Source organism: Mustela erminea, chromosome 14 (assembly GCF_009829155.1).
Source record: "Mustela erminea isolate mMusErm1 chromosome 14, mMusErm1.Pri, whole genome shotgun sequence".
Lineage (NCBI taxonomy): Eukaryota > Metazoa > Chordata > Mammalia > Carnivora > Mustelidae > Mustela > Mustela erminea.
In genome coordinates this window covers 5,405,791-5,421,229 of record NC_045627.1, presented here as the reverse complement: position 1 = coordinate 5,421,229, position 15,439 = coordinate 5,405,791, and the positions used below count along the sequence as shown (strand labels likewise).

Sequence of the window (15,439 nt, the reverse complement as noted above, 5' to 3'; positions counted from 1 at the left end):
TAAGGCCGTTTGGTAACGCTAACAGAGTTCTGCTTCCCCCAGATCCTAGAATGAAGGAGCTATGGCTTTAATGGCAGCATTTGGAATTGCTACTCAAAGAAACTTGCAAAGGATAAATTCATTACCCCGCACATAGGGCTGATTCAGTAGCTCAGAGCCCAAAATGAGCTAATCTACCTAGAAAGCTGTAGTCTACCCAGAAAAATCAAAGTTGATGTAGGCTCTCTGTTTGGAAAGTGTGTCTTATGTCTAAAAGGTTCCTTGCAGACTGGACCTTTGTTTACTTCCTCTGTAGGTCTTACAATTAAAGCTTGATAGTTTCTTTTCTTTGTTCAGCAAAGATTTACGTCTCTCTTGTCTATAAATTCTCCCAAGTAACATAGCAGAGCTTTCTTCTGGGAGAGATATATAACCGTGCTTCAGTATTAATCTGGCTTTTTCAGTGTCATAAACGATTTAATGAAAATGCATACAAAATGCTTATTGTTTGCCCTCCAGTGAAATCTGGTGGGAAGACATAGTATTTATACTTGTTTTGAACATCCATTATTCAAAAAGTAGGCACAGTAGTCTGCTGAATGGAAGACTCATTCTGGAGAATACTAGTTTAGATTTTATTTATTTATTTGAGAGAGAGAGGACGTGCCTGTGCACACACGAGTGCAGGGGCAAGGAAGGGGTGGTGGGGGAGGAGAGGGACAGGCTGACTCTGAGCAGAGCGCTGGGCTCCATCCTGTGACCCTGAGACCAGGGCCTGAGCCTAAGCCAAGGTCTGATGCGTAACTGACTGAACCACCCAGGTGCTACTGGGGCATCCTAGTTTATAGGATTTTGCTGGGGGATTTTTGTACCTCAACTTGTTTTTAATTGAAAACATAGAGTAGGTTGGGCAATAGTGCAGTGATTTATCTGGATTCACTTGCTTTTGGCTTTTATTTGCTTTTGAATCCTTGTAGTACATATCAAAGCAGATATTGTTCTGGTTATAAACTGGGCTTATTTTTGGACTCTGCAGTCTCTAACCCCATTGAGTACTATGCTCCAAAGGTGGGTCAAAGCTCTGCACTTACTCTCTGTCACCTCTTTAGAATTCTTACTCTTTTGTTGACATTACCAGGCTTTCTGACTCTTATCTCAGTAAAAATTTCCTTTTCTTTGGGATCGGCTCTCAGGAAAGCCCTTTCAAGCCACAATGATATGCCCCTGGTTCCCAAAGAAGTCAAGTAGCAGAAAGTTGTCAAAAAATAATCCTCTCTGTTAGAATTCTCCCCCTCCCCCTTTTTCTTTAGTCAGAAGAAATAGTGATCCCTGGTTTGGACTAGCTGAACTAGAGTACAGGGTACTGAAGTTAGTCAATTACGTCTTCAAGATGTGGAAAAATGTGAATTTTCCCCATATTGGATATGCTCAGTTCTGTGTCCCATTCAGGTATAAGTTGAGAAGGGAAACTCTAGTTATAAGTGTTTCAGGGTTTGCATACAGTCTCATTACTACGTTGACTTGCAAAGTGGAGAGTTATGTGTGTACCACTTTAAATGAAAAAAACCCAAACTTTTGGGAGATCTGGGTGCTTTTGATCACACAGTGGTGGGAGTGATCTGGAAGAAACGTCCAGGGCTTGTCTTTGAAGAGTTTCTGCCATTCCAAATATCTGTGCCCTCCGTTACTCACTCTCTGATCCTTCTGCTCTGATCCTTATTTCAGTGTCTTGGACACACGAGAAAGAGATTAAATTTTCATCCAGGCACAGAAACACAAGGATGGAAGGTTTGCTAGGCTGATTCTGGAAAGACATCTCTTCTGAGGCCCCTTCTCTGCCTCCCTGGGAAGCAGGCCAGCCGTGCCTTGGGCTTCTGTTTTGGTGGCCATACCCCAGACTGCCACATGGTGGCAGCAGACCCCAGCTTGGAGGCCCTGTCCGGGTCTTGCCTCCCGCTTGGCTGCACAGGTGAATTTTTACCCTTGAGTTATTTGCAGACTTTAAATCTAGAACCCCTATTAAAATTCAATAATAAAGGTTATCGTTTTCAAAACATTGTTGCTTTACTTAAATATCCTACATATTGAACATGTTGCTTGCTGTAACTTGCATTTTTAGGATGTCCCCCTGGGCGGTTTGTTCCCGGGGTCCCCCAAGGAAGCCTGAAAAACAAGAGGGACGGATAGAAAGAGAGGCCCTCCTCCTCTAGGGGATGGGTCATAGTTTTGGAGATCTTGGGAAGAAGAAGAATTTCAGGACTTTTTTTCCCCACATTAATGGGAAAATATAGAAGAAGCACATGTATTTTGATTGCTAATTGTAGAAGCCTAGACTAATGGAATGAAACCTGGTGGGGGGAGGGCTGCAATGTGGTGGAACACTGTCACCATCGATCCGAGGCCCAGCTCTGCCCATGCGAGAGTCACCGTCCTGGCCCAGACCAGCTTCTAGCTCCTGGTCCCTTTTTATTTCCTTCTAGCGTCTGCTTTTATCTAGCAGTTTCTTTCATTAGCCACTATTTCTGCTCCTGTTCTGAGCTCAGTCCAGTTTCCATGCGATCAGTGCTATCACCCTGAACCAAACGAGTTTACCAGAGATGAACCAGGGAGTGGGTAATCAAGTCCAAATATGCAAGTGTTGTTCTGCAGTAGTTCCGAGTACATTTTTTTTACTACAGGGTTGGAATGTTACTGCTTTAGGGAAGGGACAATCTGTTAAAACCCAGCCCTTACCCATTACATTTATTAATGCAGGGGAAATCTCTGGCCTTAAGTTAGTAAAATAGAGACTTTTGATTTTTTATGTATTTATTTTATTTTTATTTTTTAAAAGATTTGTTGGGGGGAGGGAGCACAAGCAGGAGGGGTGGAGGGAAAGAGAGAGAATCTCCAGAAGTCTCCATGCAGAGCGCAGAGCCCGACGTGGGGCCGGACCCCACAGCCCCAAGATCACCACCTGAGCCGAAACCAAGATTCAGAGGCCCAACTAACGGCACCACCCAGGCGCCCCAGACAGAGACTTTTTAGATCACTGTGCAGCTCACAGTGCACATCTAGGAAAGGGAAAACAAGAAGCAGGTAGTCTGAGAAGAGCTGTCTAAGACAGACAGGCGTTCTGTAAAGGCTAGAGGGCAGACTTGCGTCTACTGCATGATTTTTGTGACATCACCGCCTCTTTGGTTCTTGAGTGGGCCAGCTGGTGCGTGGGGATTACAGCCGCATCAGGACCTCAAGAACATCTAAGGGCAGGGGGACTCTCTTCTGGTTGAGCAGTGCTGACTGTAACCTTGAACCGTCTCCTGCTGGCCAAGTAGGAAGCCACTTCAGGCTTTCTGATTCCGACCTACTGGTCCTGAAACTAGAGCAAAGCTACGCTTTCTTAATATCATCATACTTTGTTTTGAATATGCAACTTTCATGAAAGAGGTTAATTAAGTGAGAACTTAAAAAGCTAACTTAGTAAGCTGAAGTTTGGGTCTCTTTTTATAAAATAAAGAGGATTAAGTGTGAGTTGAGTGCATGACACTGTCTCCTCATTGAGACAACAAGAATTCATGTGTGTGTATGAAAAGCATCGGGATCATTCGCTATTTCATATGAAAATAAACAAAGTTGGGTCCTATGTCAATAGAAGGAAATAAAACAGTAAGGTAGGGTTGTTAATTGTCTGCTATAGGGGAGACACCATTTGGTGGTTACGTACCCCGTCTCATTGGATTCTTACAACTCCTAAGCCGGAGATATCATCCCTGTTTTCCAGGTGAGGATTTGAGCTAACAAATGTTTATAGTCACAGTGATTAGCAGAGCAATATTTCAAGCCATGTTTTGTTTCATTCTAGAACTTACCCAAAAGATTTTGAAAAGAAACCAAACCCTAGATTTTTACATGGGACTTTTAAATAGCCTCAATAAGAAAATAAGGTTATTTATTGTTATTATTATTTTACTATCAGACACATGCTAAGTAATACGCAGATGGTAACTGGGGGGTGTTAACACCTCCTTCTTGTCATGTTTCCTGGCAAGAAGCACCTGCAGGGGGGCAGAGGAGGCTGGCCCTGACAGCTGTCTGTTACACCTCACACAATAGCCACTTCTCGGTTTATTTTGGTTGGCAGTAGAGGGCGCTATTCACTTTCCAGATCTTTCTCACAGATGCACACATTGCCCCCCCACGCCTGCCGGTTTCTAGCCATCCCTCACATTGCTGACATGACATCAGACTGATCTTTTGGTTTTAGTGACGTGCTTGAATTTGCCGAGATGCAGATTTCCCTGAATCTGATCGGGCACTTTCAGCCCTATTATATTTAGTGATGGAACAACAGAATTACAGGACGCCGTGGTTTCTGTACAAAGCAAAAAAGTTTGAATGAACCATTGCCTTTATAAATCTGACGGGTTCTTTTTTCTGTTAGTAAAAGATGTCACACCCAGACCACAGAGAGGAAGCAAAGGCATTGTCGGTGGGCCAGTTGGCCAGATAGCGGAAGGACAGGATTCTTAAGTTAGCAAACTCCACGTACTTCTTGATTTGCTTCCTAAATCCTGTATTTGATGCACGAGGTTTCCTGAATGGTTCTTTACAGGGACGCCTTTACCAAACAGATCATCAAATGGTTGTGAATTGTGTCTGAAAAATGTAGAGAAGTGTGTATGTGCACACGTGTGTGCGTACAGTGGGAGTATTTTAAACACTGTTCTGATGGGATAAATATTTATGTGTTTGTGAATGCAGCCGTAAGGAGTGAAGAGTAAGAAAGATCCAAAAACCTGTCAGAGACTTTATAATGAAATGTGAGGTAGAAATCAGAAAGACATATGTTAAGTGTAGCACCTACGTTTTTGAGGTAGTTCCAGCTGCAAGTTTCATAAGACCCAGAATCACAGTAGGTTAGACAGGAAGTCCAAAGATATCATCAGTGGAGCTTAGTGAATTAAGACACTCAATATTATCATCAGGAAATGAGTTTTCTTGGCTCTGCTGTCCTCAGGCTTTTTCCTCATGCTGACAGTGTGGCTGCCGCAGCCCCGAATGTTTCTTACTCATGTAGCATCTGAAGTCCGGGAATAAGAGAGTGTCTCACTTTTGTGATCTTCTAAGAAATAGAAAAACTTATGCACGGGCTCCCTGATATGCTCAGCCACCTCCCCTTTGTGCCACAGTGGCCTTTTAGGATACGTTCTCCCTTCTCGAATCTAGGCACTGGTCCAGGGTAAATGGGGTTAGAGTGATGCCCGTAAAATGACCAGGGTTGATCCCCAGGACTAGAGAGGGACCTAGTCTCTCTTCTGAAGCCATAGTCTTAGATGAATGAATAAAATTGGAGCTATGTTAGCAGGAATTCCACTAGAAATGACTGTAGGGTAGGCAGTCAGGATTGCCCCCTCAAGGCGATCGGCACCCTGCTAGAGAAGCGGGTGGAGAAGTGTGTCCTGGTTTTTGCTTTCTGAGCCAAAGGAAAGATGCCAGGCTTGAGATTTGTGGAAGAGTTTTATTAATTTACATCCTGTCAACCTATATGTGATTAAAGACAATAAAACTATTTAATATAGATTACAACTAATTTAGTGGTGTCCTCTTTTCCAATTACCTGAGGCATTTCTTGTACCCCCTGTGCACCTTCTTTGCTTTGGGGGGGCGTGAAGAGGGAATGCGGAGTGTGCTGGGGGTTGTGGGAGGTAACAGAGATGCTAGATAGTCAGCATTTCCTCCTGATTGCTGTCTTTGAATTATCCAGGCTACTGTTTACTGTTTTCACAGACTGGGAAGCTAGAAACCGTTGCTTCCACCTCCCCATCCACGAACTATGTAGAAAATTAAGGTCATCATTTCTAGAACACCAGGGATCTACCTATCCGCCCCCATACGCGGCAACTCTGGGCAGCCTGAGTAACTTGAATGTGTGCAGGGTGATCGTCCTTCTGCCCGCAGAGAGCGTTGCATCAAAATGTCAGCCCTTCCCTGGGCATATAAGGGGGTAATGGTTGTAGAAGGCTTAGCCGCTCCCTGCAGTGGGGATCCCCAGTGTCCTTGTGTTTGTGGGTAATGAGCACATGACTCCCCCGCTCCCACGTAACCAGAGCTTGTCTCTTGCCGCTCCCCAGAGAGATGCAGATCAGCTCGTCCAGCACCACCACATCCGAGAGTCAGGACCCTTCTTCTGGGGACCCAGCGGTCAGTGCACTTCAACAACAGCTGCTACTCATGGTGGCACGGAGGACCCAGTCTGAAACCCCACGGGTACGTTCCTGCCGCACTGGGAAGTTTCCAGAATCTGGGGTCTTGAAACTGGTTTTGAATCAGTCAGGTCCTACCATGAAGTCCATGCTGTGGCTGGGTTGTGGATATCTCACCGCATGGTAGCCTACGGGAGGAACACAGGAAAGACGCCGTTTAAGTGACCGGTATCCTTCATCGACACGAACAGGACTGTCATTGTCTTACTGCTCTTCCAAGCACGTTAGAAATTCATGACATCATTCTTGGGTTGCCAAGATGCAGGGATCCCATAAGGGCTTCCTTGGTTGGGATGCATTTTGCTCACCATGGTTGGAAAATAGTCTGAATTTTTCTTTATTAATTTATGACAACCTTCTATACTAAATATTCAGAGATTCTGAAAGAGAATCTTGACGTGAAGAGAGATTTCATTCTTAGAGGAAATGGCACTATCATCAGGGGGCTTAGAAGATGAAGGCTTCCATTACACTATCAAGAGGTGACTTACTGATGTTCATTCATTCACTCAGCCACCTTTATGAGGATGACTCTGGGAGAGGCAGAGCAAACGCTTCAAGACACAACACGTATGAGTCCCACTGTGAAGAAACAAATTAAAAACACAAATTTGAGAAGGAAACCATCAGAAAATGGACAATGACCAAAGTAATTAGGATGAACAATAATGGAGATCAAATAATATGTTATTTAAAAGAACTTTGAACTCAGGCTTAGGACTTGGAGCATGAACCTCACAGGAAATCTTGGAGGTTAGGTGGGATTTTCCCTTAGACTTACCATCTAAGGAAACCAGTGCAGAAGGCCCTGGTGTTGGGACATTGGCCGGACTCGTCCCAGCCCAACGTTCCTTTCACTTTGTCCTTTGGTCACTATTGAGATTTCCAGCTCTGCTCACCTCTCCCCAGCAGCTTCTGCCATGATGTCTCATGAGCCCACATCTGACAACCAAACAGAGGCCCTTTCAACTCCCCCTTCCCAGCACTGGCCTTGACAGGCCTCCGACCTATACTGTATCCTCTTCACTCCTCTACCTCTCCTGCAGGAGCTTTTCCAGGGAGCTCTACACTTCTGTCCTCGACAGGAGGCCTACAACTTAAACGCACCTGTGTGCATTCTGAGCGTAGGCCTGGTCACTTGCTCTCCTCCGTATAACAGGCCCTCCTTTATATTTTAGCTTTTAATTAGGTACAGTTCATGCTCCAAGTCCCAAGTCTGACTTTAAGATCCTTTTAAGTAACATATTATTTGATCTCCATTATTGTTCATCCTAATTACTTTGGTCATTGTCCATTTTTTTTGATGGTTTCCTTTTCAAATTTGTGTTTTTAATTTGTTTCTTCACAGTGGGACCCATACGTGTTGTTCTGTTTAGCTGTGCAGGTGGCTTCGGCCTTAACTGTGAGCACTGTCTGAGCCCTGGGTTCTGCTGGGTTCCCCTGCACGAGACTGCAGAAGGAAAGCAGGCTTCAGCGCCCCACCCTCCTCCTCCCAGAGCAGGGCCTCAGGGAAAGCGACCTGACCTCTCAGAGGCTCAGTTCACCACATTTTAAATTGGGATAATAGCATTTATGAGGAAGAGATCTTGTAAGGTTATGAGGATTAGAGATCATATATGGCAAAATTATGCCATAGAATCAGTGATAATGATTAACATCGTCAAAAAAAATTTTTTTCAAGAAAGAGAATGTTTGAGTGGGGAGAGGGTAAGGACAGAGAGGCAGAGGAACAGAAATGATCTCAGGCAGGCTCCATGCCCAGCAAAGGGCCCAACTCGGGACTCCATCTCACAACCTTAAGATCATGACCTGAAGGGGTACCTGGGTGGCTCAGTGGATTAAAGCCTCTGCCTTCAGCTCAGGTCATGATCTCAGCATCCTGGAATCGAGCCCCGCATCGGGATCTCTCCTCAGCAGGGAGCCTGCTTCCCCCTCTCTCTCTGCCTGTCTCTCTGCCTACTTGTGATTTCTCTGTGTGTGTGTCAAATAAATAAAATCTAAAAAAAAAAACAAAACAAAAAAACCATGTCCTCAAAAAAAAAAAAAATGTCCTCAATAAGTCGAGTTGGACACTTAACTGATTGAGCAACCCAGGCGCCCCCAAATTCTAACGAGTTATATGGAGCTCTTGAAGGTACTGTTATTTTGAATGGTAGAACTTTCAGGTAGCTTAGGGGAGAGGGATGGACCTTCACGTTCTTAAATATTTTAGTATTACCAAAAACCATTTCTGAAATGTATACCCCCCCACACACACACCTTCTTAAGCTGAATATGCTCATCATCATTTCAATTGTTGCAGTTAATTCAGATTCACGGAAGGAGCCTTGAATATCATGCTGTAAATACAGATCCTTACGGGGAGTGTGACCAATGCATTTATCTCATCTCTTCAAAAGAACTTGTGTTCCCCTACTACCCTGTCACTATGTTTGCTAATCTTTTTTTTTTTTTAAATAATTTTTATTTATTTGACAGACAGAGATCACAAGTAGGCAGAGGGGCAGGCAGAGAGAGAGAGGAGGAAGCAGGCTCCCCGCTGAGCAGAGAGCCCGATGCGGGGCTTGGTCCAAGGACCCTGAGATTATGACCTGAGCCGAAGGCAGAGGCTTTAACCCACTGAGCCACCCATGCACCCCTCTAATCTCTTTTTTGAAATAGTAGAATGAAATGTGTGAGCCTGTAGCCCACTGGGCAGTGTGACAGGGTGGTTCTTCGCTCAGGCTTAATTAGTGAATCAGAAACCAAAAGAAATTTTTGGCCAGTGTGTCTATGCATTCATATAAATTAGAGACTCACTCTCCATTGTGAGCCCTGCCCTGGCCAGGCCTGTCTTTGCTGATGCTCTCCAGGAGCTCTGCTAGCCCCCTTACTCCCAACTCCCTCCAGGGTTATCGAACGCACCCACTCCCATGGCTCACTCCTTTCTCCTTCTCTAGACACATGGGCATCGATAGGCTTCACTTGTGTGTGTTGTGTGTGTTTGTCACCATGTCACCATGTCACCATGGCTAGATTGCTTGTCTGCCCCCCAAGACTTGTCAAACCCCTTTAAGCTACAAACTCTTTCTTGTTATCCTTTGAATTCTCAGCGGACAGTACTCACAGGATCTGGCTTAGGTAATCTGTGCAACAAGTATTTGTTGGATGGGCAAGGAAATGAATGACTGAAATGAGGAGAAAAATTTCAATTTCAAATTTGTACCAGAAAACAGGCCATGAATAATTGCTATAATCCACGGAAACATTTAGCTCTGAGGTTCCTTGTTAGCCAAGGCGAAAAGTGAAACTCCATGAAACTGATTTTCTTGTCCAGGAAGTTAAGTTATGGGCTGATTTGTACCTCAGAATGGGGCTGTATTTGGAGAGAGGATCTTTAAAGAGGTAATTAAGTTCAAAAGAGGTTATTAGGGTGGGCCCTAATCCAGTAGGGCGGTATCCCTCTAAGAAGAGGGGAATCCAGGCACAGATCTACACGGGGAAAAGACCACGTGAGGACACAGAGAAGACAGCCATTGACAAGCAAAGGAGAAAGGCCTTAGAAGACTCAGACTTCCACCTTCAGAACATTCCGTTGTGTCAGCCCGCCCATTCCGAAACTAATAGAGAAGTCAAATCATTTTTCTTTGCCTTAACTTCTGAGATTTTTTTTAAACAAGGATTTTTATTTAAGGAGCAAAAATAACACAATTTACTAGAATCTTTAATAAGTTTGCAAACACTATAGATGCGAATATTCGTGTGATTTTGTTTTCATGCAGACCTTCCGTAACAGCAAAGGGTATAATATTAAACCTCAACTTAAGGCCAGTATTTTTCTTGTAATTCCGAAGAATGCTGTCATCTTTGCTGCTGCTTACCCTTGACGTATTTTTCCATCCGACCTGAATTCCCACATCAGAAAGCAGTAAACTGTGGTATCCCTGGTACTCTTTGTCTATGGGACATAAAGGAAAAAGTTCCCCTTTGTTGGGGGAGGTTTATCATAAACCACATAAATTCCTTGTCATTAACAGAAGATGGTCTTCTGGGGGTGCCTGGGTGGCTCAGTGGGTTAAAGCCTCTGCCTTCGGCTCAGGTCATGATCTCAGGGTCCTGGGATCGAGCCCCACATCAGGCTCTCTGCTCAGTGGGGAGCCTGCTTCCTCCTCTCTCTCTGCCTACTTGTGATCTCTGCCTGTCAAATAAATAAATAAAATCTTTAAAAAAAAAAAAAAAAAAAAGAAGATGGTCTTCTGGCTGCCATGACAGTTTCCGCTCCGGTCTCTTTCACATTGGAATAGAATCCCAGACACAAGCAGCTCTTACCGTCTCAGCTTTCCTGCAGGGCTACAGCCAGTCCATCCTGTATACGGCCGTCCTGGATGCTGTCTTCATGATGGAGCAGCTGTCCCTTAAAATGCCATTTGCATTAATATTTTATAATCTGAAGAATAACTTCATGTTCTGTAGCTGAGTCAGAGCACTAGCATCTGGGAACAAAGGTGGTAAAATGGACCTCCCTGGAGAGCTCGGTGTGGTGTCCCGTGAAGCCCCTGATGCAAGCCAGGCATTCTGACCCCGGCGACTTCCACTGAATTGAGAAAAAGTCTGCCCGAGTCTAACCTTCCACTGTCAAAGTCGAGGAGAAGCTGCGCAACCTTTCAAAGGTGGCACCTTTCCTACCTTCACGGCAGCTCTTCTCTGCTGTCCTCATTCCTTGTCTGGTCTTGGCCCTCCTTACCAGTCTCCTGTGCCTTATGTGTGTCAGCCTACAGGAAATTACAGCCCATCTTAAAGCTTTTTTGCAGAAGTACAGAGCCCAAACAGACGGGTGAAAGTAGAGGTTAGAATGATCGAGCCCTTCCACACCTGGGTGTACATCCAGAGGAACGTAAAGCGGAGATCCACCGACATCGCTCCAGAAGAATCCAGCAGATGTCTACATGCCCATGGTCGTAGCAGCGTTACGTGCAGTATCCAAGGAGTGGGAGCAACCCAGCATCCGCAGACCGGTGTATGCGGGGACAGAATGGGGGGCGTCCTCAGAGTCGGGTATTCAGCCTTAAAAAGGAAGGACGTATGACACCTGCTGTAGCATGGGTGAACCTTGAGGCCATTATGCCAAATGAAATAAGCCAGCCACAAAAAGACAAACACTCTGTGATTCCACTTATGGAGGATCCTAGATTCATCAAAACACAGAGACAGAAGGTAGAGAGGTGGTTGCCAGGGGCTGGGGACAGAAGGGAGAGTTAGTACTTCCTGGAGACCGAGTTTCAGTTTGGGAAGGTGAAGATGTTCTGGAGATCGGTAGTACAACAGTATGGATACGGTTAACAGTACTGAACTGTGCACTGACAAGCGGTTAAGATGGTAAATTCTGTGTTGTTTTTTTAAGCACAGTGACAAAAAAAAAAATACGGGTTAGACATAGAAGATTGCAGAGGGCTGGGGCACCTAGAAAAGTCTCACCAATAGTAGCAAGAAGCCACAAGCAATGGCCAACAGCAAAGAGGAACCTGGGGGCTGTGTCTTTTTTTTTTTTTTTTTTAGTTCAGTTTAGTTAACTTATACTGTATTGTTTTGTTAGTGTCAGGGGCAGAATTTAGTGATTCATCAGTTGCATAGAACACCCAGTGCTCATTAGATCACGCACCCTCCTTCATACCCACATTCCAGTTACCCCCTCCCCCCACCCACCTCCCCTCCAGGAACCCTCAGTTTGTTTCCTATAGTTAAGAGTCTCTTACGGTTTGTCTCCCTCTCTGGTTTCATCTTGTTTTATCTTTCCCTTCCTTCCCTTATGTTCATCTGTTTTATTTCTTAAACTCCACTTATGAATGAAATCCATGATAATTGTCTTTCTCTGACTTATTTCACTTAGCATAATATCCTCTAGGTCCATCCACATCATTGCAAATGGCAAGATTTCATTATTTTTTATGGCTGAATAATATGCCATTGTGTGTGTGTGTGTGTGTGAGTGTGTGTGTGTGTACCACATCTTCTTTATCTGTCAGTGGATACCTGGGTTCTTTCCATAGTTTGGCTGTTGTGGACATTATTGCTATAAATATTGGGGTGCATGTGGGGGGCTTCATTTTTAATGGCCTCTGTGCCCGGAGAATGACACAAAGAGCACAGTGTGGGAAGTCTAACAGGAGTCTCTCCACTTAATCTGTGACTTCGAGAAGCCACATCTTCTTCTTAGGATGAGTTAACCGCACTCAGTCAACACCATCCCCACTAAGGAGCTGCCCAGAGCTTCCTGCTTCACACCTCGGGGTGGCTCTGCAGCCCTTCTCCACGGTGGATCACCTGGGTGGTCCAAACACCTCACACAAAGAATTCATTTTAAAATGGTGCCAGGCTGGTGTGGTATTCTAATGCCTAGCAGAGACAAAGGTTAAGTTTTAAACTGGAAGAACAGAGCTTCAATATTGCTGTCAAAGAATTCCTACTCATATGGACCCAAGGAAAGTGAATAGTTGTAAAATATACCAGAAATAAGAGCCAGCAATGCCAAACAGAAAGCAGAATCGGACTCTCAAAGGATTTAGAAACGATAATGATTAGATTCCGAATATGGACTAAGTATGTCTTAGAGATAAAAGAAGAGGTTGAAAGTCTGAGTAAGAAGCAAAATTCCATGTAATGACCGAGCAGATCTGATAAGAGCACTGGATACTAGAAATGAGCAGTATAATAATAAAAATAAAACTTGGAGGATTCAACAGATTTGATACATAAGAGCATCCAAAGCTTCCATAACCGTTGGGCTTTATGTAAAACAGAAGCGGAGAGAGGATGATAAACACAACATTCAGGACAGTGATGGTCCCGTGAGGGAAGAGGGAAGAGAATGGGACCAAGCGGTGGCCCACAGGGAATTTCTATGCTAACGGCAATGTTTTTTTTTCTTATACTGGGTGAGAGCCACACAGCTAGTTCTGAATTAACTTTTTTTTTTTCCTTAAGATACCCTACGTACATTTAAAAGATGTGTATTTGCATTCACTCCATGTTTAAACAATGATGTATTATTAAAAAGCATGGTATCTAGGGGCGCCTGGGTGGCTCAGTGGGTTAAAGCCTCTGCCTTCGGCTCAGGTCATGACCCCAGGGTCCTGGCATCGAGCCCTACATCAGGCTCTCTGCTCCGCAGGGACCTTGCTTCCCTTCCTCTCTCTTTCTGCCTGCCTCTCTGCCTACTTGTGATCTCTGTCTGTCAAATAAATAAATAACATCTTAAAAAAAAAAAAAAAACATGATATCTAGTGTTATTCAGTGTAGGGAACAATATCTCAAGGTACACCAGAGTCTGGAGCTTTCACTGATGATACGGCAAGATGAGCACCAAGTGTACCTGAGCTTGACAGTGAGAAGGTATGCAGGTGTGTCCGGTACCTTCTATTTAACAGCACAAGAAGGGAAAACTGGATATTTTTTGACGATGGATATGACAGAGGTCAACATTAAATTCATTACATTTGGAGAGCCTGATCTTTGGTTTTCTGAGAAGTCCAGCAATATGGAACATTTTGTTCCTCATTGCTAATGAATAAATGAGACAACTATGAACCGATATTTAATTGCAAATGTAGTCCCTGGAAATGCCATCGTAACAGGCTGCTTTCCTGGCTTATGTTTTAGAGATGGTATCAAGCAGTGGCTGGTTTGGAGTCTATGTGACTGTTAGATGCCCAAGGGATGTTATTTATTTATTTATTTATTTATTTATCAGAGAGAGAGAGAGAGCGAGCGAGCACAGGCAGGCAGAGTGGCAGCAGAGGCAGAGGGAGAAGCAGGCTCCCTGCCGAGCAAGGAGCCCGATGTGGGACTCAATCTCAGGATGCTGGGATCATGACCTGAGCTGAAGGCAGCCGCTCAACCAACTGAGCCACCCAGACGTCCCAAGGGATGTTTTCCTACTGGCAGTAGGATGCCACGGGGTGTGTCTGTCATATTCTCCCTGATATTCCCATGCCCAGCCTTGTTTCAGGCTCCTAAGAGTTACTTATTTTGTATGTTTGATATACCATGAAGACTGTGTTTTGTTTTGTTTTGTTTTGTTTTGAAAATTAAGTTCTTCTCCATAAGATTAAAGCCATCCTGAGATGAATTTGGGGTTAACACATTTTAAACCTGGAATTAAACTTTCCCATTTGTCTTATTGGTTTAGATTTTTTTCTATAGATATCTTGGTGTTTCATATCTTCGGTCTCACCAACCACCTAGAAAACTGGTGATGAAAACCTTTTTACTCTTAATAAAATTTAAATATTTATTTCAATATTCTATTAGATAACATGCCTTTCAAAAATGAAGGCATTTCAGATCTTTTGTTGAATCCTGATCTTTTATGAGAATTATTTTCTCGGCCTTAATTAACAGCGGGGTTTTGATAGGAGTAGCATAAATTTAATGGTACCTTATAACGGAATGGAAGTGTCTTGGTAAGAAAGGCTCTTGCTGATCCTCACCTTTCTCTGAGAGTACCCATTTTTATGACGTGTGCTGGTTTACATTTCAGAATCGGAACATCTGCTTTTTGTACTTTTGTTATTACAAGGTATATTTATGACAATACCATGTCGGTATGAAACGCTTTCTCTGTTGTTTCTTTTGGTACCTGAAAGCATCTGAGTCAGGATCTGGAAGACGCATCACATTCTTCGACACAAGGAAAATTCAACCGAGAGCAGTTTTACAAGTTTATCATTTTCCCCGGCAAGTGGATTAAAGTCTGGTACGATCGACTTACCTTGTTGGCGTTACTGGACCGGTAAGCCCGCCAAGCACACAAATGTATGGATGAAAGACACAGTGGGGGCACACAAGGGCCCTCGCGTGCTTGTAAAAAGAAATTGCCACTTGCTAACGTTCTCTGGAATGTTTTCAAGATGCATACCTTTTTGCTGCAAACCCAAAGGCGAAGTGGTGAGATCCTGACTGTTGGAGACAGTGGGAGATAGGAGAATTGGGGAACACCCTTTAGACTTGAGGTTAGCTCTGGGAACAGGGTCATGCCTTGGTGTCCTCATGGCTTCCCACATTTTTGTAGGAATGCTTGAGGTTCCATGGGTCACCTGGAGCCTGGCCCCTGGGATGTGGGCAGGGGGAGATGAGGGCAAATGAAGAGATACACCAGTTGCAATGGTAATGTTTCCTTTTAAACCCTTTTAACTCTTTCTTGCCTCTTCTTTGCATTGATCCTCAAGATGAAATGTGGGGTT

At 44.2% G+C, this 15,439-nt stretch overlaps 1 protein-coding gene across 2 annotated transcripts in view; it reads left to right on the top strand.

Moving 5' to 3' along the window:
- The window catches only part of PCNX2 (pecanex 2), a 288,644-nt gene that overhangs the window by 53,109 nt on the left and 220,096 nt on the right, over window positions 1-15,439 (top strand). For both annotated transcript variants that reach the window (XM_032312937.1, XM_032312936.1), the window contains exons 9-10: window positions 6,090-6,225; window positions 14,843-14,988. In XM_032312937.1, coding sequence (XP_032168828.1) covers window positions 6,090-6,225; window positions 14,843-14,988 — 282 coding nt within the window. The remainder of the gene's footprint in view (window positions 1-6,089; window positions 6,226-14,842; window positions 14,989-15,439) is intronic.